At 40.1% G+C, this 23,038-nt stretch overlaps 1 protein-coding gene across 1 annotated transcript in view; it reads right to left on the reverse strand.

Moving 5' to 3' along the window:
- Positions 1 to 10,079: 10,079 nt before the first annotated feature.
- Positions 10,080 to 23,038, reverse strand: part of LOC131986809 (arf-GAP with Rho-GAP domain, ANK repeat and PH domain-containing protein 1) — a 14,943-nt gene continuing 1,984 nt past the window's right edge. Inside the window, exons 3-25 of the mRNA XM_059351939.1 lie at positions 22,469 to 22,924; positions 22,238 to 22,318; positions 21,218 to 21,404; positions 21,032 to 21,136; positions 20,827 to 20,931; positions 20,518 to 20,578; positions 20,306 to 20,426; positions 19,620 to 19,884; positions 19,285 to 19,484; positions 18,741 to 18,826; positions 18,394 to 18,576; positions 17,218 to 17,286; positions 16,986 to 17,085; positions 16,792 to 16,848; positions 16,532 to 16,658; positions 16,093 to 16,192; positions 15,799 to 15,991; positions 15,177 to 15,225; positions 14,847 to 15,052; positions 14,000 to 14,209; positions 13,751 to 13,856; positions 13,338 to 13,479; positions 10,080 to 10,675 (exon numbers count right to left, since the gene is read on the reverse strand). Coding sequence (XP_059207922.1) covers positions 10,622 to 10,675; positions 13,338 to 13,479; positions 13,751 to 13,856; positions 14,000 to 14,209; positions 14,847 to 15,052; positions 15,177 to 15,225; positions 15,799 to 15,991; positions 16,093 to 16,192; positions 16,532 to 16,658; positions 16,792 to 16,848; positions 16,986 to 17,085; positions 17,218 to 17,286; positions 18,394 to 18,576; positions 18,741 to 18,826; positions 19,285 to 19,484; positions 19,620 to 19,884; positions 20,306 to 20,426; positions 20,518 to 20,578; positions 20,827 to 20,931; positions 21,032 to 21,136; positions 21,218 to 21,404; positions 22,238 to 22,318; positions 22,469 to 22,924 — 3,263 coding nt within the window. The 3' untranslated portion in view covers positions 10,080 to 10,621. The remainder of the gene's footprint in view (positions 10,676 to 13,337; positions 13,480 to 13,750; positions 13,857 to 13,999; positions 14,210 to 14,846; positions 15,053 to 15,176; positions 15,226 to 15,798; positions 15,992 to 16,092; positions 16,193 to 16,531; positions 16,659 to 16,791; positions 16,849 to 16,985; positions 17,086 to 17,217; positions 17,287 to 18,393; positions 18,577 to 18,740; positions 18,827 to 19,284; positions 19,485 to 19,619; positions 19,885 to 20,305; positions 20,427 to 20,517; positions 20,579 to 20,826; positions 20,932 to 21,031; positions 21,137 to 21,217; positions 21,405 to 22,237; positions 22,319 to 22,468; positions 22,925 to 23,038) is intronic.

Raw genomic sequence — 23,038 nt, forward strand, 5'->3', positions numbered from 1 at the left:
CACACACACACACGTTGAAACGTGAAACGGTGAACCTGTCAGATTAAAATCAACCCCACCTTGATTTCCGTGTTCTTCCATCACGACCTGTTTTCCGTAACAAGTTTACTTCAAATGCTTGAAAAGTCGCCTTTCCCGTTTCCTGTTAAAACCTTCAGAATAAAGTCCAGGTGGGGTGAAGAAGGAGCTGCAGGTGATCGTCTGGATCGATCTGCTTCTTCACTGCGATCTCTGAGACAACTGGAGAAGTCAGCTCTGGTTTACTGCAGTGAGTGGAAACTAAACGAGGAGGAGGAGGATTTTTAGCTCAATAGCTTCCAATTCATGTGACCTATTGGCTCAGAATCAGTGCAGGTTCATACATGTTTTATGAGACACACCTCTTCCTTTCTTTCTTTCAAATCTAAACACTCCTCATTTTTTAAAGATATATTTCGGACTTCATTGATAGAGACAGAGTGAAGGGGAAGAATGAGGGAAAGAGCTCCGAGTTGGATTCGAACCCAAGCCGCCCGCTAACCAGGACAATGTCTCTATGGTAGGCGCTCTACCAGGTGTGCCCCCACTCCTCATATTTTTAAAATAAACCTTTAATACATTTAATACCCAGGCTTTATTTTGAAAATCGGAAGTGCAGTAAACTAGTGCTGACTTTCCCAGTAGTCTTAACTGCAATAAAATCGCAGTAAATGCGCATTGGAAATGTTGGAGCGGCTGACTGGACCGTAGTTCTTCTTTCGGACAAATACTAAACTCCTCTCCAGCTGAGAGCTGATTTCAGGTCAGTCTCATGTGTTTAAAGCTGTGGATCAAACTCTGCGAGAGTCTCTTTGATCTACTTCCTGATATAAAAACGGCTGACAGTATAATTTACTTTCCAGATAAACAGACAATGCTTTGAGCTTTCTTTTTCTTTCCATATAAAAAGTATTTGTCTGTTTTTAACCGCATTCTTTTTGTGTTTCGACGCGATTCAAAATAGTTTTGATTCTACACTTTAACTTTTGCTTCTGATAACAACCAGAATCTTGCGGCGCTGCTTCATATTATCAAAATCAGGTGAAGTCGGTTTATAAAGAATATTTAATCTTCTGACAGAGCTCATCAGTGTCTTCATGGCATCAGGAAAAGTTTCCATAAAATGACTGTTATCAGTAAAAGTCTTGGATTCTGTTTTTATTTCACTTCACTTTGTGTGATTGTGTCTGTAGATTTTCCTCAAATTTACCAGGTTTTAACATTAAGCAATGACTCATTGATGTATATTTGAAAAGAAAACTTCATGTCAGTCAGATGGGGAAGTTTCATAGTGAAAAAGACCAGAATCAGAATCATTTTGTTGCCAAGTAGGTTTTCACATACAAGGAATTTGCTGCAGTATGTTGGTGCAAAAGAACAAAGTGCTAAATATGAATATATATGGTAAGGTAACAAGTATTTTGATTTTAAAAAACTACAGCATAGATAGAAACTATGAAGAATAGAAAAAGACCAAGCAGGTTTATTTATAAAACATTTCAGCAACACGACAATTCAAAGTGCTTTACATAAAACAATAACAATAATATATATATATATATATATATATATATATATATATATTCTTTGAATTGTTGCTGAAATGTTTTATAAATAAACCTGCTTGGCCTTTTTCTATTCTTCATAGATATATATGGTATATATATATATATATATATATATATATATATATATATATATATATATATATATATATATATATATGCACACACAAAAAAGGAGTGTCTAAAAACAAAATATGTATATATTTTTTTTCAACATGCTTATTTCTAGATTTAACAATCTTAATTTAAGACATCTTGTCAAGTGCAATTATCTGTCCATGCAGCAAGATCATTTCCCCCAGATTAAGTATTTTTATTTTGTATTTAGATACACCTTTTGCAGTGTCTTATATATATATATATATATATATGTATATATATATATAAGACTTTCACACGTTAATTAAGATTAATTAATTACACAAAAATGAACGCGTTAAAAAAATTGACGCATTTTAATCACACTTATTTTTGCACCGCGGAAACATGAAGTGAACATGAAGGAAGAAGCTGATGAGACCTTTGGTTGGCCCCGTGGATGATGGGACATTTAGTTACTAAAAACCAATGGATGGAAGCGTCCATAAGAGCATGGTTGTGTTGCTAGGCAACAAGGAATTCACATATCACCATAGCAGCACATCCAGCCTCAAGTATCACCTCAATGCTAAACATATAGCAGCTAGTGGCTAGTGTGCTAGCTAGCGTACAGCTAGCGGCTAGTGTGCTAGCTAGCGTGGATTGTGTTTTACTTCAAAAACCAAAGTATTCTAGTTTACAGAAGGTCTACCTACCTATAGGATACCTGGATTCATGAAATGTACTATATTTATAAATATGCTATTGCTACACTTAATGGAAAAAAATTGCACTGGTCTGTTGGACTTGGACAAAAATAAAGAATATTTTTGTTGCTTAAGCTTATGTATTCAGTCATTATTCAATAGTATACTAAAAATCCATGTGAAAAAAATTACTTCTCACTGTTCTCAGGTCAAATATTTATATGCAATTAAAATGCGATTAATTTCGATTAATTAATTATAAAGCCTCTAATTATAAATATATATATATATATATATATATATATATATATATATATATATATATATATATATATATGTAAACAGTACATTAAAGAGACTCAAGAACAGAAGAAGCTACAAAATAATTAAGTAATATATAGTAAGGAATAAGAGTTACAGTCCAAACAGAAAAGTCTTCAGTCTTGATTACAAAAGTGTCTTCTTATTCGGACAGACAGAGGTTTATTTAAATAATTATATTGTGTGTTTTACAGTATATACAGTTGAAACCAGAAGTTTACATACACTATATAAAAAGACACATATGCTTTTTTTCTCACTGTCTGACATGAAATCAGAGAATCACTTTTCCTGTTTTAGGTCCGTTAGGATTAACAAAATTATTTATATTTGCTAAATGCCAGAATAATGAGAGAAGGATTTTTTAAAACAATTTTTTATTACTTTCTTCAAAGTCAGAAGTTTACATACACTAACAGTATTATGCCTTGAAACAATTTGGGAAAGCCCAGATGATGCTGTCATGTCTTTGGAAGCTTCTGATAGGTTTATTGACAACATTTGAGTTAATTCGAGACACACCTGTGGATGTATTTTTAGGCACACCTGAAACACACTGCTTCTTTGTGTAACATCATGGGAAATTCAAAAGAAATCAAGCAAGATATCAGGAAGAGAATTGTGGACTTGCACAAGTCTGGTTCATCCTTTGGTACAATTTCCAGATGCCTGAAGGTTCCACATTCATCTGTTCAAATAATTATACCCAAGTATAAACACCATGGGAATGTCCAGCCATCATAGCGCTCAGGAAGGAGACGGGCTCTGTGTCCCAGAGATGAACGTGCTTTGGTCCAAAATGTGCATATCAACCCAAGAACAAAAGCAAAAGACCTTGTGATGATGCTGGCTGAAGCTGGTAAAAGTGTGTTATTATACACAGTGAAACGAGTCCTGAGACATGGGCTGAAAGGCCACTCTGCCAGGAAGAAGCCATTACTCCAAAAGAAACATAAAAAAGCCAGATAACAGTTTTGTCAGACCACAGGACATGTCTCCAAAAATTAAGGTCTTTGTCCTTGTGTGCATTTGCAAACTGTAATCTGGCTTTTTTATGTTTCTTTTGGAGTAATGGCTTCTTCCTGGCAGAGTGGCCTTTCAGCCCCTGTCTCAGGACTCGTTTCACTGTGTATAATAACACACTTTTACCAGCTTCAGCCAGCATCATCACAAGGTCTTTTGCTTTTGTTCTTGGGTTGATATGCACATTTTGGACCAAAGCTCGTTCATCTCTGGGACACAGAGCCCGTCTCCTTCCTGAGCGCTATGATGGCTGGACATTCCCATGGTGTTTATACTTGGGTATAATTATTTGAACAGATGAATGTGGAACCTTCAGGCATCTGGAAATTGTACCAAAGGATGAACCAGACTTGTGCAAGTCCACAATTCTCTTCCTGATATCTTGGTTGATTTCTTTTGAATTTCCCATGATGTTACACAAAGAAGCAGTGTGTTTCAGGTGTGCCTTAAAATACATCCACAGGTGTGTCTCGAATTAACTCAAATGTTGTCAATAAACCTATCAGAAGCTTCCAAAGACATGACAGCATCATCTGGGCTTTCCCAAATTGTTTCAAGGCATAATACTGTTAGTGTATGTAAACTTCTGACTTTGAAGAAAATAATAAAAAATTGTCTAAATAAATCCTTCTCTCATTATTCTGGCATTTAGCAAATATAAATAATTTTGTTAATCCTAACGGACCTAAAACAGGAAAAGTGATTGTCTGATTTCATGTCAGACAGTGAGAAAAAAAGCATATGTGTCTTTTTATATAGTGTATGTAAACTTCTGGTTTCAACTGTAGTGTAAATAGAAAGGGTGAGACGGATAAAGTATATCATTGTTTTTTGTAATAGAGGATATGGAAGATATAAAAACAAATCAAACTGCAGCACAGATGTCATAAAATGCAATAAATGTTATAAAAGTCATCTAATTTCTCTATTTTCGCCTCCAGCAGGTTTTGTGTGACACAAACATGGCTTCACATCCAGCTCCAGGTCCCAGTCCAGGTCCCAGTCCAGGTCCAGGTCCAGGTCCAGATTCAGATGAAGTTCTCACCATCTTCCTTCTGGGACACACTGGTGTTGGTAAAAGTGCTTCAGGAAACACCATCCTGGGATGCCAGGCGTTTGAGTCAGGACCTTCCCTCAGGTCGTTGACAAAAGAAATATCTGAAGCAACTGAGACTGTGTTTGGGATACAGATCTCAGTGATCGACACTCCGGGAATATTAAAATATGAGGTGATCGTTAAAACCCGGTGTCGGGAGCTCCTGCAGTCCAACAGACCTTGTCAGTTCCTGGTGTTGGTCAGCGTCGGACGGTTCACCGACGAACAAGAGAAGGCTCTGAGGGCGACCATTGAAGTCCTCGGGGAGGACGGGATGAAAAAGAGTTACATGCTTTTTACAAACGGTGACGCCTTGATTAAGATGTCATTGGATGAGTTTATCTTTGAAGAAGAAGAGGGTCCACTTCCTGACATTGTTAAAAAATTCAGAGGGAAGTATCATCTGTTCAATAATGTAAAGGGAGGACGGGAACAAGTCAAAGAGCTGCTGATAAAGCTGGGATACCTTCAAGGACCTCCTCAACCAGGTAACATCTGATCATGTGTCGTTTAAAACCACCACACTGAATACTGTTTGTTATGTTCGTCCAGGGCTCCAGGGTGGGGATGCTCAAGAGACATTGGTTGCGACATTGGCTGTGGGCAAAACATTAAAAAAAAAAAAAAAAAAACCTTTAGGGGAGGCCAGATAAGATTTGAATTTGGGCTATAGGCAAAAAGTGGCAGCCTTTTTCTGCTACTCAATCTTGTCTATAATTTCCATACTGGTCTCTGGATCGATACAGTCGCTTTTCCAGGGCCGTCAGTCGCTCCTTGATTTCATCCAGGGTGCGGTTTGTGACCACAGTCTGAGTGCCGACAGCTCTGCCCATCTTATCAATCATCACGGGCAGCCTTATGGGGCTTTGAACAGCTGTCACCATTTTCTGTGTATCTCGATAAACCAGAGCAAAGCCTAATCCTATCAGCAAAAGACCTGTTATCAAGATTCCGAATAGATAGAGATCTTCGATGTCCTCTATGGAAAGAGCTGCCAGGCACACGACACACCACCTCTCCCATGTGTCCATCATGTAGCCAGCTGCAAACCTCCCATCAGGGCAGGAGGGCTCCCCTGAACCCAGGCTTTTTTTTAGTTTGAGAGCAGTGTAGAGAGAGTCTTCCAAAGTAAGACAGAAGACAAGACGAGACGAGAGGAGTGAAGCAGGAAAAGACACAGAGGGAGAGAGGAAAAAAGATCGTCCGCCTCCTTCAGAGAGCAAGAGAGAAGAGAGGTTTATTTTCGTAACTGGTCGAATATTGTGTGCCTTTAATAATAATTATGTATAAAAAGTTGCATGTTATTTTTGGTTGACTTTATGTTTTCTTTCCTCCAGCTGCTGGTTCTGGAGTGTCCGTCGACTTGGAGGAAACGAGGATCGTGCTGCTCGGTCTACCTGGAGGAGGGAAGAGTGCATCAGCAAACACCATCCTGGGATCAGAGCTGTTTGAATCAGGTTGCAGCTTTGATTCAGTCAGCACAGAGACTGGCTGTAGGTCTGCAGAGGTGGACGGTCGATGGGTCACAGTGATCGATACTCCAGGATTCACTGATGAAGTTCTGTCCCCGGAGGATCTGTACCTGGAGATCATGAAGTCCATAGCTGAGGCCAGTCCAGGTCCACATGCCTTCATCATTGTGGTAAAGTTCGGCAGGATTTCAAGAGCAGACTCTCTCCTGCTTGGTCTCTTACCAAAACTGTTTGGTGGAGATGCTGGTAAGTACGCCATGGTCCTGTTCACTCATGGAGATGAGTTAGGAGGTCAGTCCATTACCCAGAAGATCCAGTCCAACCAACATGTGTCAGAGCTGGTCTCCATGTGTGGTGGTAGATTCTGTGTGTTTGACAACAAAGGAAGAAAAAGCAGAAAGCAAGTTCAGAACTTTCTGGATAAGGTTGACGGGATTGTCTCAGCTAACGGAGGAATGCACTGCTCCTCCGAGATGTTTGAGATGGCCAACACATTCATTAGAGATGCTCAGAGAACCCAGCTAAGTAACCCAGCTGAAACCAATGAGACACCTAGAGAAGCTGCACAGAGACGTCTGGAGCCTTTTCATAGAAGGCAATGGAAGGCCATTAGTAGTTGTTTCAAAGCATGTTGTTGTTGTTGTTGTGTACAGCCTAGTGGATCTGATGATGAAGAGACGCCTCTTGTACACTGACGATACATATGAGCTGGGAGATGTGTTTTAATGGCAAGTACATGAGTAGTTTCAGAATAAGAGGACTAGTTGTAGAAACTGGAGACTTGTTCCATTCTAGTGACTTGTTCCAGAATTCTTGAGAGTTGTTGTAGAACTCCAGGGAGTAGTTGCAGAATTCTCAGGATAAGTTGCAGAAAAAGGGGACTAGTTGTCCTTAGAGTTGTTGCACCATTCTGTTGACCGGTTACTGATTCTGGAGACCAGTTCCAGATTCATGGAACTGGTTGCAGGATTCCTGGGACTAGTTCCAAACCGGCTCCGGAAGAGGGACTACATATGAGGTGAACTAAAAAATGTTTATTTAAACAACAAAAGGGGAAATGCTGCTGGACCAGCCTCAGTTGTCCTATTCTGGATATACAAGTTAAGTAGAACACAAACCAGGACTGGACTCGCCTCGCCATCTGGCATATCGTGCAAATGCCCGTTTGGCCGGCAGGTCTTTTGGGTCTTATGACTTAAAAAAAAAAGCACATTCGTATTCCATACACCGCACAATCCCGAATGGCTCTTTCACAGTACAACAAAGTCCCGTACACCGCTTAACTTATATCTGTTGTATTTCCCAGCATTGATTCTTCAGCAAGTCTCAATGTGGTCCTATTTTCCTGCCCCATACATCACATCAGGACAGAGCCCACTGATCCACATGTTTCCCTCAATCATGGTGTTATCAGAGTTGAGTTCAAAGAGTGAGTTCCCAGAAGGCTTTGCGTCTTGAATTCCAAGTAGGACGCCGCCTACTTCATGTCCCACCATGCAGGAAACACCAAATTTCCTTCACAGTGTCTTGTTTACAAACGGTACTGGGTGTGCGTGCAGCCAGGGGCTAAAAGCATATTAAGAGAGGAAAGTTTCTGCTGCCTCCAATATGTGGCACTAATGACTGTACGTTTGGCACGTCTGAACTTTTCATGGAGTTTAACAGTTATGGACTTAAACTTAATGACTTAATTGGTTGGAGTTCATTGACTGGCACAGCAACATGCTAGGCTTGCTGTTGTTACGAGTTTAACATTCTAGTCAAGTCAAGTCAATTTTATTTATATAGCCCAAAACAACAAATAACAGATTTGCCTCAAAGGGTTTTACAGACTGGACATGGTACAACAGTCTTTGTCCTTAGACCCTCACAGCAACAAGCGAAAAACTCTAAAAACCAGCAGGAGTGATACCGAGCAGGACCACAGCTCCAAACAATAAACAATAGCTACTCAATAAAATTGAGGCAACAGATTGCACGCAGTATTATTAATTAAATCTAACTACGTTACAAGTTGAGTTAATAACTTTACAGGAAGTGCCTGTCAATTAAAAACGGACTAATTCTATTGTGTTGGATTCATTCAAAATTCTCTTGATTTAGAATTACATACACATAAAGATTATATTGAATGTGATCAAAATAAGTAGATTCTATCTCAAACATTTTTATATTAAAGTTACTTAAACAACTGCCTCAAAATCAAGGACGCATTTATATTTAATACATTTTATCAAATATATTAAGTAAAATTAAATGACTACAGAATAATTTATTACAGTGTACTGATGTCCCAATAATACTGTGTATAATTCTAGTGTCATAATTACATGTTGATTAGTCCTGTAAGTGTTGAGAAGCTGATTTGCTGTTACCTGTGCTACCATGATCAGATGTTGATATATTTAGTGCTGATAAACAGAGTAACAGTTAGACAGTGACTGTTATGATATAAGTGTGACAGTGTTAAATGTGCTAGTAGGACATTTCATTTTTTCAATATGAAACGTTTGTTTCTTGAGTATTAGTAGAGCACCATTTCACAGTGAGCAATGGTGTTTCCACTAAACTGTTACAGTACTGTGTCTTCTTTCATATGTTCCTGGGCTTTGTTGTGCTGCATGTTATTGCATTTATATTAAAGAGTGAAAGTTAACCATCCTGACTTCCTGTGTTTTGATTGACACTCTGGGATGAGGGGCGTCTTATGTAGCCTACATGTACCCTGTAAGAAAAATCTTTGTAATTTACATTAAAATACCGGCAGCTGTGGTTGCCAGAACGTCACCGTGAAAAATACAGTGAGAATTTATCAGACATTACGGTACACTTTTGCTGTATGGTGAAACTTTTTTTTTTTACTGTAAAATGAAATGTAGACATCAGCAAAATCTGTAATTTAATCTGAATAATCCAGAGCTTGTGACATTTCTTCATTCATTTTACCAAAATGTTCTATTTTTTTTTACAGTAAAATTGTGCTTTCTGCATTTTATGACAGTAAAAATGAAAGATTGACTGTTTCATCATTTATGGTAATTTAATGTGTCTACCAGGTAGATTTGATGGTCTATTTCTGTTGCAATTTGACAGCGTTTTACTGTAATTTCTACAATTTTTTTTACAGTGTAGTGTAGTGTGAGTGATATGGTTAGTATGTCTACATGTTCAGGAGCGCACTAAGATTGTTGGTGAGGAATCAGTTGTGGTGGGCCGCTTGGGGCAAAAATGCCAGGGACGATTTTTTTGTCCCAGTTCAGCCATGACACGAACTGTCAATATTCATGGAACATGGTACTGAAACTTGCAATAATCTTTCAAACTCTCTGCCTTTTACCAGGTTATTATCATGGACCAAACACAATTCATACATACAAATATTATAATTGTTCTCATACCTTCATGTGTAAAACATTGTTCGGTAACGCTTTATAATAAGGTCCTTAATAACCATTAATTAACAAGTAATAAGGCATTGTTCTCGCTTTAGATCCGGTAGTGGCAAAAAGCATAGTTAACTTATAGTTAACTTATAATAGATGAGCAATAAAGTATATTTTAATATCAATAAGCAAACAAAATAAGATTAATAAAGGCATGGCAAAGACATAATGTGTGGGTCATGGGTGTTTGTAATGCCATTATTAACACTTATATAAGCTTATAAACACACAATAATGTTAATAAGCATCTTGTAAGGACTTACAAGGGCCTTATTACTTATTAATTAATGGTTATTACAAGGACCTTAATATAAAGCGTTATCCATTGTTCTACTACAGGAAACGAGTGTAATGGTCAACAGCTGTTTTTTTAATAAACAACAAACAGAGACAGGCAGCATCTTAATATATTTATATATTGGATCAATACACTGGAAACAAACTGTGGCAGTCGTGTGTTAACCCCTTACCCTGTTCACACTTTCAAAATAAAAGAGATTAAAATAACATCTTAGTTAATGAACAATGAGACTTTTATATTGATGACAAAATAAAAGGTGATAAAATACGAGATGATAAACATTTAAAATCTCCTGAGTTTCTGCAAATATGAAACTTCTTTCTACCAGTAAAAAACAAACAGCTTTATATTTTCAGCCGAAGAGTCACAGCTTCATTATGATACATTTATTATTCAATAGTTTATTCCTGCTGTTTGTTCTGATTTAGTTAAAATGATGATAAAGTGTAAACTGACTTCAAACTTGTCTTTTAAATGTATGAAGGAGTTAAACTTGATTTTATATTATTTTTTCCCCCCAAAACAGCTTTAGTTTTTAAAGAGTTCATCTGTAAACATTGTTTAAAATCTGAACTGAGAACTTCTTCGTCTTCTCCTCTAGAACACAGTGATCTGCTCCTCCTGCTCGTCCTCCTCCTCTCTCTGAGGAGTCTGCAGAGAAACAAACACAGATCAAACTTTAGCAAAATAAATGTAAATATGAAGTTGCATTAGAGAAACATTAATAACTTAACCTGGTACACTCACGGTGTTAATACACTGTTACGCTTATTTTACAAAACCACTGTGTTTGAGTCGATATTCATGCTACATATCATTGTAAAGCTAATGGTAAAAAAAACAGCAGCTGTGGTTGCCAGAACTTTACCGTAATAAATACAGAATAACTTTTTTTACATTACAATAAAAAGATATTGCCGCTGTTGATTTCACGTTTAAGATTGCCATTTTATTCCATTTTTTACTGTATAAATGAACCTGGTCTCACAGGAATCCGTGGAATAGCCACGGAATCACTCAAATTTCCGTGAAACTGACACGGATTTCGCTACAATGCAAGTTAATGACAGTCATATCCCGTGGCTATTCCATGGATATTTGTTCCTATTGGTTTGTTCCAAGTCACGTGACTTTCAAGGTCCCGGTGGTCAGAACAAAAAACATGGCGGACAGTTCTCTCATTTTTAGTGAAAAAAATCAATATTTTGACTTAGTTTCTGCATAAAAATGGATTTTGATCACATTTCTAGCGAGAAATATATGTTTTATTTCCTAAATATTCACTCAGTGAATGTACATAATCACTTTGTATCTTGGAATAGCCACGGGATATGACTGTCATTAACTTGCATTGTAGCGAAATCCGTGTCAGTTTCACGGAAATTTGAGTGATTCCGTGGCTATTCCACGGATTTTGAGTTAAGCGAATCCGTGGCTATTTCACGGATTCCTGTGAGACCATGTTGGTATAAATAAAAGGTTTTTCCATCAAAAGAAACGCTGTTTTGCCATATAATTGACAAGAAAATACTTTATAAATGAAAATGCATAAATTAAAGATTTTACTATTAAATATTACAGTATATTTCTGTTAGAGATATGGTGTTGAGTACATTTAACAGTGAGAAAAAGTATTTTTACAAAAAATAAATGCAAAAATTACAGTGATGGCTTGTATATATATTACACTAAATACATATTACAGTTATTACAGTGTATTTTACAGTGGAGTAATGTATTTTTTAAAAAACAAAACTGTAAAAAATACTGTTTTGGCCGATATATACATTTATAGCGTTTCATTGTTACTGAAACTGAATCAACTCATTTATCATTTTACTGTCATGGTTTAGCAGTTTTTCACTGTAAAATCTACAGACATTTTTTACAGTGAACTTTTGAAGCCTCATAGTAATCCAATAATCAATAATATTCCATCAAAAACGGTCACTTTGCATCAGCAGAGGTCCAGTTTATTCATTCTAGTCGACTTTTTGATACAAAATACTTTTTTATTTTCATAACTACCCACAGACTGTTGTTTCATCTTATTATTATATTTTCCTGTAGATATGTCTAATTTGCTGCTCGTTCTCGTTCTCGTTCTCCATCATAATTCAAAGTCGCTTGTAGATATTAGTGGCAAATTTTATCCAAAGGACTACTGAACTTTGACCTTTCCATGACACCTCATTTGACATATTCCGGACTTTATGTCCAACCCACAACCTCCAATAGCCAATGAGGGTCCGTGTTGAGGGAAGGTACCCGCCTACCTTTGGTCAGCTGTAGGATGAACCAATCACAGCCCAGCGAGCTGATGACTGGCGTTTCTTATAGCCAATTAAATTCCAAACACAAAGATATACGGCTTTAGGGAGCCGGATTCAAATCACTAACAGGGAAGTCGAACTTTTCGAGCATTTTATGCGCTAAATTTAGTTTAAAAGTGGAAAACATCTACAAAAATGTGTTGTTTCCCAACAATAACTCTGTATCAGTAATGCTGACAGTAAATGTGGATATGAGATATGATTCCTCAACTTTCATTAGAGCCCAGAATGATGACTGTAGGCTGCAGGGTTCAAAATATATGGATATTTGGTCTGTCACCATGGCAACCAAGGATGCTACTGGAGTCTCCATGAATATATAATCATAATTATTATTATGATAATTATAAAAACCTGTGTAAAATAGTCGTTTTTTGAGATATCTTCATCAAATTTGAAATGGGAGTAGGTAATATTTTATACTTTGACCCCGTTGTGTTTTCCAGCTAATAAATCCCAGTTGTAATGATCTGCAGGCCTGTATTTACCAAAAATATTCAGGCGGATAATAAAAAAACATATTTTTCACTGTGTTTCAGCTTCCATCACTCAATAACAGCAGCACTTAGTTAGAGTTAGACTCTTTGGGAATAAACCCCAGAGTGTTACCTTTCAAATGTGACCAGAACCAGATTTACTCCAAACTGTTCAAGAACAGCTTCAATTTACAATTCAGTTTTTTTTTAAGGCGTTTTAAGTTTTGCAGGAACGCTAAAGGCCCAAACTCCTAAATGATTATGAGGCAAATATTGTACTTTTTACTCCTCTACATTTCGCTGACAGCTTTAATTACTTTTCAGGTCGAGATTTAACATAAAAAAACAATATAAATATAAAATGACATAGAACATGATCAATTTAAAGTGATATTTATGAATGAAAGCACATAACTATGGTGGCCCTGAAGGTCAGTTCCAAAAATAATCTGAATATTTACATGAAATGTAAAGATATTTCAAGGTTAAACTCAGTTTATTTACCAGGAACAGCAGCGTGTGGTGGATGATGAACTCTCTGGTGAGTCTCAGCAGATCCTGGTTCAGACCCTGGAACAGAGTCGGGACCAGAACCACGGCCAGGTTGTGAGCCGACATCTTGTTCACCTGAGAGAACACCTGGACCCTGAGGAGGGAACAGTCTGACGTGACTCTGCTGCAGAAAACTAAATACATCTCATTTTAAATCATGTGTCACATATTGTTAGCCTGAAGAATATCTGTCACATGATTTAACTGTCAAATCTGAAATCCACTGAATTAAACTGAAGTAAAACTGAAAAATACAACAAACAGTTATTAATAATAAGCTCACTGACTCCACCTACTGGACAAAGACCGCTACTACCTGTGTGTGTTTCAGTGTGTGTGTGTGTGTGTGTGTATGTGTGTGTTACATGTAAAAGTGTCCAAACAGTGCGTTCAGTGTCGCTCGGTTGTCTGCAGGAAGTTGTCGAAGCAAACGTCTGTAGGCTGAAAACCTGCAGCGTTCATCTGAAATCACTGAGAGAGAAAAAGTACCTTTAGACTGAGTACTACTGCAGTATTACTCCAGATACCTTCACAACTACTGTCTCTGATGTTATCACGACACAGATGCTGTAGTAGTACATTTATTCAACTTGTAATAAAGTTATAAATCTGACCTGCAGCGTTGATCCACTGCTGGCGCTCCCCGTTGGGGACCAGACTCTCCTGTTGGCGGACATATTGTTTGAGGGCGGAGCCAGCGTCCAGAACGCCCTGCTCGTCACCCTCCAGAGGGGCGGAGCCAGGTGATGTCGTCAGGGCCTCCACCAATCGCGTAACTTTGGGAGCGACACCACAGCGACGGTACACGCCCTCCACCTTCAGACCTGAGAGACAGAAACACAATCCTATGATTCTCAACAGATTTGTAGTTTTTTGATTCTGCAGATTTGTAGTTTTATTGTTCATTGAAGATTTGTAGTTTTGTGAATTGTAGTCATCTGAATGCAGATTTGTAGTTTTTTGGTCCTGCTGATTTGTAGTTTTCTGACTATTTTCAGATAAGTAGTTTTCTGATTTTGCAGATTTGTAGTTTTCTGGCTCATTACTGATTTGTAGTTTTTTGACCATTTTCAAATAATAGTTTTCAGATTTTTTGCTGATTTGTAGTTTTCTAACCGCAGATTAGTAGTTTTCTGACTCTGCAGGTTTGTAGTTTTTTGGCTCTTTACTGATTTGTAGTTTTCTGACTGCAGGTTTGTAGTTTTTTGGCTCATTGTTGATTGTAGTTATGTGACTCTTCAGATTAGTAGCCTAGTTTTCTGACCCTTTACTGATTTTAGGGTTTTTTTTACGCTGCTGACTGTAGTTTTGTGGCTCTTTGCAGGTTGCTAGTTTTCTGACTGCAGATTTGTAGTTTTCCTGGCTCATTGCTGATTTGTAGTTTTCTGACTATTTCCAGATTTGTAGTTTTCTAACTCTCTAAATGAATGAGTGTTTCTAAATAAATGGACCTGGACTGACCGAAGGTGGTGATGTGGGAGATGCAGCGCTCCACAGCAGGCGGGACTTTACCCATCACCGGGTACAGAGACGGACGAGCTGGAATCTGATTGGGTGTAGGAGGAGGAGGCCGCTGCGGAGCTGCTCTCTGATTGGTCAGAGCTCTCTGCAGGTGTTTGAACCAGGATTGACAGCTGTGCTGCTCCTCGAAACGCAGCGACACACTCCTGATGAGACAAACAACAACCTGTGATGTCACATGTACCTGTGGGGAGCTCAACCAATCAGAAGTCAGGATAAAACCTATAAAACATCTGAAGTTAGCAGTTAAAATCTGTTGTTTGGTTTCACCTGCCGTCTGCCGTCATCAAGTTGATGATGTTCTCAGATGGATCCATTTCTGAAATCAAATCAAACTTTTATTCGGTTTTTACTTTTGGTTGTTTAACTTTAAATCTTGATCATTTTATTTCTTGATGTAAACAGTAAACAGATCTGTTAATGCAGCGACTGGAAAAACACGTCATTATGTACAACAACGCTGTTTTCACATAGATGAAAGACACAAAACCTCAGATATCTCAGTTATGGTGAGTTTAGTTTCTATTCTAATAAATAAACATAAAGTGTTGTTCCGTTCTGAATCAGTTACAGGATTGCACTCACATTCTTCTTCTATTCCTTTTAGACACATATTTATAACATTTTTATTTGTAACATTTATATTTATAATGTTAAACAGGCTCAAATCGTCTGTATTAATAGCTATATAGAGTTGGGTGTCATCTGCATAGAGACAAACTCGGTCTACATACGTTATATGTTATAAAAAATAAAGTCAGATTAAACTGTTGTTTAAATGTATTTAAATATTTAAGATTGTTCTGTTTTACATTATTTTTAAAAATTGTAATACAAAAATGCATTTATGGTTAACTTCAACGTGTTGCAGCAGGTGCAGCGAGCTTGTTACCGTGCCGACTGAGCGTGCTCAGATCGATCCTCAGAGGTTCTGTGTGTCTGTTGATGGGATGAACACTGACTCCGTCCTCCCACAGCAACAACCAGGCGTCAGAGTGACTCGAGGCTCCGCCCATTTCAACCACTTTACTGACTGCTGAAGCCCCGCCCACCTCAGCATAAGACACGCCCCCTGGAAGAATTACCTGGAAACATGAACTCAGGAGTTTTGGACGTTTCTATCATGCTAAAAGTCAAACTTTGACCTGAAACTAAATCAGAGTAATGTCCTGAAACACTCGGGTACCTTCAGGATGTGATGTAGGTGAGTCAGCAGCCCGTCCTCGTTGTCAGCAGCACAGATCAGCTGATCGTTCAGGGTCACCATCTCAAACTGATGAGCCGGTCTGAAAACACAAAAAAGTGGTATATGAAGATAAACAGTGGTGGAAACAATATTCAGATCCCTTACTCATTAAAATGTACTAATACCTGACTGTGGTAGTAGTATAAGAAGTATCAGTAGTATTAGTAACAGTATCAGTAGTATTTACCCGTCCAGGAGGAACACGGCAGATTTGTAGTTTTTTGGCTCTTTGCAGGTTTGTAGGTTTATGACTGCAGATTTGTAGTTTTCTAATTATTTTTTTTAGATTTGTAGTTTTGTGACACTTTACAGGTTTAGTAGTATTAGTATCAGTAGTATTAGTATGAGTAGTATTAGAATGAGTATTAGTAGTATTTACCCGTCCAGGAGGAACACGGACAGAACTTCTCGGAGGTCGAGGACGTCGCACGCCGCCGAGTCGTTTTCTAACGAGAAGAGAAAACGATCTTCTTCCAGTTTACCGTGAAGCTCCTCCTCCTCCTCACCTGCAAACACACACACACACACACACACACACACACACACACACAGAGTTTACAGTGTCCTGTTGGTGTTATTTGTAATATTTGTCATTCAGTGTGCTCATTATAAATTCATCCAGATGTTTTGTAATCCTACCTGAGGGGGCGAAGTCAGCTCTCCTATTGGCTGACTGGGGCAGGTAAGGCGGGACCTCTGAATAAAAACAAGATTAACACACCTCAATAAAGAAGCACCACACCCACCAGTGACATCACAGCGTTACCTGTGTGTGTGTGTGTGTGTGTGTGTGTGTGTGTGTGTGTGTGTGTAGGTGTGTGTGTGTGTGTTACCTGTGTACTCGTTGAGGCGCAGCAGCTCGGTCTGCAGAGCTTGACCGGCTCTCTCAGCCAGCAGGATGGGGGAGGGGGTCTGAGGGTCTGATGGACACACCTGCGCAGGTAACAGGACACATGTAACACACCTCTGATTTACCTGATTTCACATGCCACACCCCCATCAGTGATGTCACCTGTGTGTGTGTGTGTGTGTGTGAGTTATTTCGGGTCATAAAGGAACACAGACCTTTGCTCCGGAGCAGATCAGAGACATTGTTTCTTCTATGTCGTCCCCACAAACCACCTGACACAGCCTCTGAAACACACACACACACACACACACACACAAATTCAATGACTCTAGTTAATGGTGACGTTTAATCTGGATTGCTGCCTTCCTGAGATTTATTTCACCAAATGGTAAAGTGGCGTCAGGGCCTCAAAATATAATTTATTCAGATATTCTGGTATTAGTCATAAAGTATATAAGTCGGGTCGTCTCCAGCTGTTCTGTGACCGTTGAAGTGGCGGCAGATTTGTCCTCTATGAAGGTTTAACCCTTTGGAGTTTTGGGCTATTTTGTCCATTTCAGACTCCTTTTCATTCTGCCTGTATATAAACTTTAAAAATGTTTACCATGCCATGTTGACATCAGTTCAGCATAACCTCACCTACAGTCATGGAAAAAATGATTAGACCACCTTGTTTTATTAAATTTCTTGTTCATTTTAATGCCTGGTACAACTAAATTAATATTTGTTTGGACAAATATGATGATAACAACACAAATACCTCAGAAGAGTTTGATTTTAGAGCTGATATCTAGACATTTTCCATGGTTTTCTTGATAATAACCAAAATCATCATCAAGAAAACCATGTTAAATGTCCAGATATCAGCTCTTAGATTAAACTCTTATGATATCTTTTTTTTATCATTATATTTGTCCAAACAAATGTACATTTAGTGGTACCAGCCATTAAAATGAACAATAAATTAGAGGAAAAAATAGTCTAACAATGTTTTCCACGACTGTATATGACCTTATGATTATTTTTTAACTGTGATATACTGGACTAATACTTTGAGCAGAAAAAAGAAAAACACACAAAATGTGATGTACTTTATAAAACACAATAATGCTCAATAAATGTTGGTTCCAAATCAACATTTAAGAGGTAAAATGAGGAGAACATCTAGTTCTATATGTTTAAACTAAATATATTTGACTATATCTCCAGTTTTACTTGTTCATCATCATCATAAAACACAAACTGGCCTCATCGAATTTGAAGCTGACAGCAGGATGATGCTTAACTGCTGGTGACGACCATATTATTTTAAGAAAAATAACACCCTCTGCTAACTAGCATCATTAGCATTACTAGCTATCCAGAATTAGCCACATTAGCATCAGGTGTACCTGTTCCATCATAGCCTGAGAGGACGTCAGAGCATGGACTCTTCTGTAGCGCCCCCTAGTGTATTTATCCTGGATGAACTTTGACCTCTCCTCGTCGGATGACTCTGGACGCAGCTGCTCTGCCGCCGGCACTGCTGGAGCCCACACCTGATTGGCCAGCCGGTTCCCGTAGGCAACAAACAGCTGGAGAGAAGGGGGGGGGGGAAGGTCACATATTAGTAGTTCAGTCCCTCACCTGTATGAGTAGTTCAATCCCCCCTCACCTGTATGAGTGGTTGAGTTCCCCCTTACCTGTATGAGTGGTTCAGTCCTCCCTCACCTGTATGAGTGGTTCAGTTCCCCCTTACCTGTACGAGCGGTTCAGTCCAGATCTTGTTGTCCATCTTCAGGCTGCGTACCTTTGACCGGCTGCTGCCCAGAGATCGATGCTGACCTGAAAACAGACCACACCTGTCACAAACACCTGTCACCTGTCATTTGCTACCTGTCCTCAGGTGCTTCAGCTCATTTGTTCTCAACCAGTGGTCCGGAGACCCCCAGCGGGTCCTAAGGGGAGTCCAAGGGGATCTCAAGAAAAATAGTTAATCTTCAAATCTGTTGAGAAGTTCAACTTCCGTGAACTGTCAGGAACAACAGAGATATACAGTTGTGTATCATCTGCATATTGGTGTATTTGACAGTGATAGTAAGTAACAGTAAACGGGCCCAGAAGGCTTCCCTGAGGAACTCCTAAATTAAAAAATGTCTGTTTTAAAATGACCCAAACTACCAAAAAAAAAAAACTTTTTTCCCCCGATACCACAACATTTCTGGAATACAGATCAGTTTTATAGATGAGGTTTATCAGAGATGTGAATAAGATGTGAACATTAGCCTCCGATAGCTTTGTACCTGCACAGGCGTGACAGATGACCATCAGCAGGTTGACCGACGCCCACTCAGGGTTGGCATCGCTGCAGTCACCGCACACTTTGTTGTCGGGGTTTTCCCAGAGACGCAGCGCCACCTGGCTGCTGGACAAAGCGCTGGCAATCGTGGAAGACAGACTGTCCAACCACATGGACAGGTCCTTCGACGAATCAACCGACAGGCTGGAGGCAAGGGGGCGGCAAAGAGGATTCAATATTAGTTTATTTAAAGAAAGCAACTGACAGACAGTCAGTCAGACAGACAGACAGACAGTCAGTCAGACAGACAGACAGACAGACAGACAGACAGGTCCATACTTGAAGCTCTTGTATGGCGTGATGAGGGTAAACGAGTGTTTTCCTGTAGATTTGACCGAGGCGAGGTTCAGGGGGACAGAGAAGGAGGCGATGCCCAGCTGGAAGCCCTCCTTGTTGGGGTAAATCCAGAGGTCGTGACCCCAGACGGCGGCGTAGGCTCGGCTCCGCGTGTCCTTGATGGTGATTTGTCCGTGGAGTTCTGGGGGGGCGGGGCTTGGCTGGCCCCGAGACGCTAGCAGAGATGTGACCCAGCCTTCATGGACCTCTGAGAGACAAAAATACATGAAGGGGTCAAATAGAGTCCAGTAGAGTCTGGTAGAGTTCCGTATAGTTTTATTAGAGTCTGGTAGAGTTCTGCAGAGTCCGGTAGATCATTAGAGTCCAGTAGAGTTCAGTAGAGTTCTGTGGAGTTCTGTGGAGTTTGCCAGAGTCTGGTAGAGTTCAATGGAGTTCAGAAAGATTCTAGTAGTGTCAAGTAGTGTTCAGTAAAGTCCAGTAAAGTTCAGTCAAGTCCAGTAGAGTTCAGCAAAGTCCAGTAGAGTTCAGTAGAGTCCAGTAGTGTTCAGTAGAGTCCAGTATAGTCAAGTATAGTCCAGTAGAGTCCGGTAGAGTCTGGTAAAGTTTGGTAGAGTCCAGTAAAGTTCGGTTGAGTCCAGTAGAGTTAAGTAGAGTCCAGTAGATCTCACCATCACTGTGAGCCATGAAGTCATAATGTTTCTTCCTGAAGTAAACTGAGAATCTTCCTTTGTCCTGTTTCTTCACGTTGGTGATGCTGGAGACGTGAAAGAGCAGCTCACTGAACCGGTCCTGGTCAACGAAACAAGCACACCCTTCACTGCAGGGACAAGACAGAAAGACAGAGAGACATAGAGACATAGAGCCAGAGAGACAGACTTACGGTACGTTTCTTCCACAGAGACATCAGCTGTCCGTCCAACGTCGCCCATAAAACACTGTGTCTGTTGAAGAAAAAGAGAAAACAGGTCTATTTATTTGAATCTATCTGCCTGTTATCATCCATCCTAAAGACACCTCCTGTAACCAGTGTGTTCTGATCTGGGGTCCCTCAGGGATCAAGTCCGGGTCTCCGGGTTTACTGATGGACTCAAACTTATAAGCCAAAGTCTGTCAGGATCTGTTCTACCAGGAGCTCACCACCTGAATCAGCAGCAGCATTTATGAATAATAATAAAGATGATGATGTTACCTGAAGCCCTTCCAGACATCCAGCCAGCTGGCTCGGACCACGGCGCTCTGTGGAGCCGGACTCCCGCCGGCCCCCTTCTTCCTGGACACTCTGATGGTTGCGGCTCTGTAGGACGAATATCACAACTTATTATTGTCTGTAAATTTAACAGAAGCAATTAGAGTTTGTGTTTCAGCAGTATGGAATGAAAACATGGTAGGTGTACCTCGGCATCTTTTGTTTCAGAGGCTTTCCTGATTGGCCAGGAAGACGAGGAGGGGGCGGGGCCGGCCGAGTGGGGATCAGACGACCTGACGGACTGGACGGGACGCTGCAGGACACAAACATCAACAGTGTGTTAGCAGAATATAGTATAGTACTAGTAGTACTTATTGTAGTACTGTATACATACTTGTTGGTATTTAAGGATGGGTTGGAAGTTTCCATTGGTCCCTCAGCACCTGAGGGGGTGTGGTTAGCTCCAGTATCTTCCTCCTCATTGGATGAGTCGGTGTCAGCCTCCTCCTGGCTCGCCCAACAAGCCAACACAGGAACGTACGGATGTTCTTCTTTGACGTTGTGAGGAGACAGTTTAACAACTGAAACAGAACAGACAAAGAAGAGTCAGACCAGCAGGAGGACTCAAAGGTTTAAAGCTCGACTCCATCTGCACTGACTGGTGAGCTAAAAGCGAAAATCACACATAGAAAGTCACACAATAACACAAATATGGAGGTGCACCAACCATTGTTGTGTTCTGTCTGCTAAAATTACTGTTTTTGTCAATGGAGTCTGGTGGCTTTAAAGAGATCATAGATATTAGCTTCAGTTACTGTCAGAAAGAGTCTGACAGCACATTAAGATGGGAAAATATGATAGATAGATAGATAGATAGATAGATAGATAGATAGATAGATAGATAGATAGATAGATAGATAGATAGATAGATAGATAGATAGATAGATAGATAGATAGATAGATAGATAGATAGATAGATATGTGTTTGTCTACACACAGACACAGGATACATATAGACACCACCACACAACAAAAATATACACTTAATCCAGCACATTTATCACACTGACCCTCCAGCATAGCACCCCCTCCAGTGGTTACCGGGGTGCTTTGCTTAGAGCTGATACAGCAGAAGGTACAAAACTCCTGCTGTAGCGAGCGCGTTTACAGACCAGGGTCCTGTATCTGTGGCCAGATGGTTACAGCACAAATGATGAGTTGTGGGGGTATATAACGTACACTTAAACTGATAACGATTGTTTTAAATCTGTTTATCTTTGGGCTCTGTCCACAGCAGTACAAGTCGCTCTCTTCAAAGCCACCAGACTCCTTTGATAGAAACATTTTCACAGACTGGGAGGAAACAGGGCGGTAGTGACATATTGAAGTAAATAAAAATGAACTGCTGCAGTACCTTCAGCATCTAGTGACGGTAACGTGACTCCGGCGTTCTGGTCCAACGATGACATCACCAGGTTGGACAGCGCTCCAACATCTGGACACACAGACAGAGAACATGATGCTCAGCCAATCAGGAGCGACCTCGCAATATGTAGGACTTTCAATTATAATATAAACATGAAAGAAGCCTTTTGTTTTGAAGAACTGAACTCATATGTCTCGTTTGTTTGGCTGGTTGCTGTACCTGTGTGGGCGGCTCCAATCAGTGCGGAGGGGTGTGGCCTATCTGCTGAAGGGGGCGGGGCTGATGGGGTCGTCACGGAGCTAACAGCAGGGTTAGCCACACTGGTAACAATCCCCGCTAAGCTGGGTATATTAGCTAAGGAGCTAACGATGCTGTCTAAGCTAACAGCGGCGGTGTTAGCAGCAGGTGCAGGTGCGGCGGTGGAGGCGGAGCTTAGCGGCGCTGGGTAAGCCACAGTGCTAGCTGTTCCTGCTAAGCTAGGTATACGTGCAGCGATGCTGTTAGTCATGCTATCTATGGAGGGAGGGGGCGGGGGGGCCGACGGCGTGGGGGCGGAACCTCCGATGGAGTTGGCAAATCCAGCCAATGACGGCATGCTGTGGGCGATGATGTCAGTGACGCCAGCCAGAGTCGGGAAGACGGCGCCACGGTCGAGAGTAGGAGGAGCATCTTCACCTGAGGAGACAGTGACATCATCATCAGACCGCAGCTGATAGGCCAACACACCTGTCAATCAAACACACTGCTGCAGTTCCTCTGGCGGCCACTAGGGCAGATTTTACACAATAA

This window comes from Centropristis striata, chromosome 15 (assembly GCF_030273125.1).
Source record: "Centropristis striata isolate RG_2023a ecotype Rhode Island chromosome 15, C.striata_1.0, whole genome shotgun sequence".
NCBI classification, from domain to species: Eukaryota; Metazoa; Chordata; class Actinopteri; order Perciformes; family Serranidae; genus Centropristis; species Centropristis striata.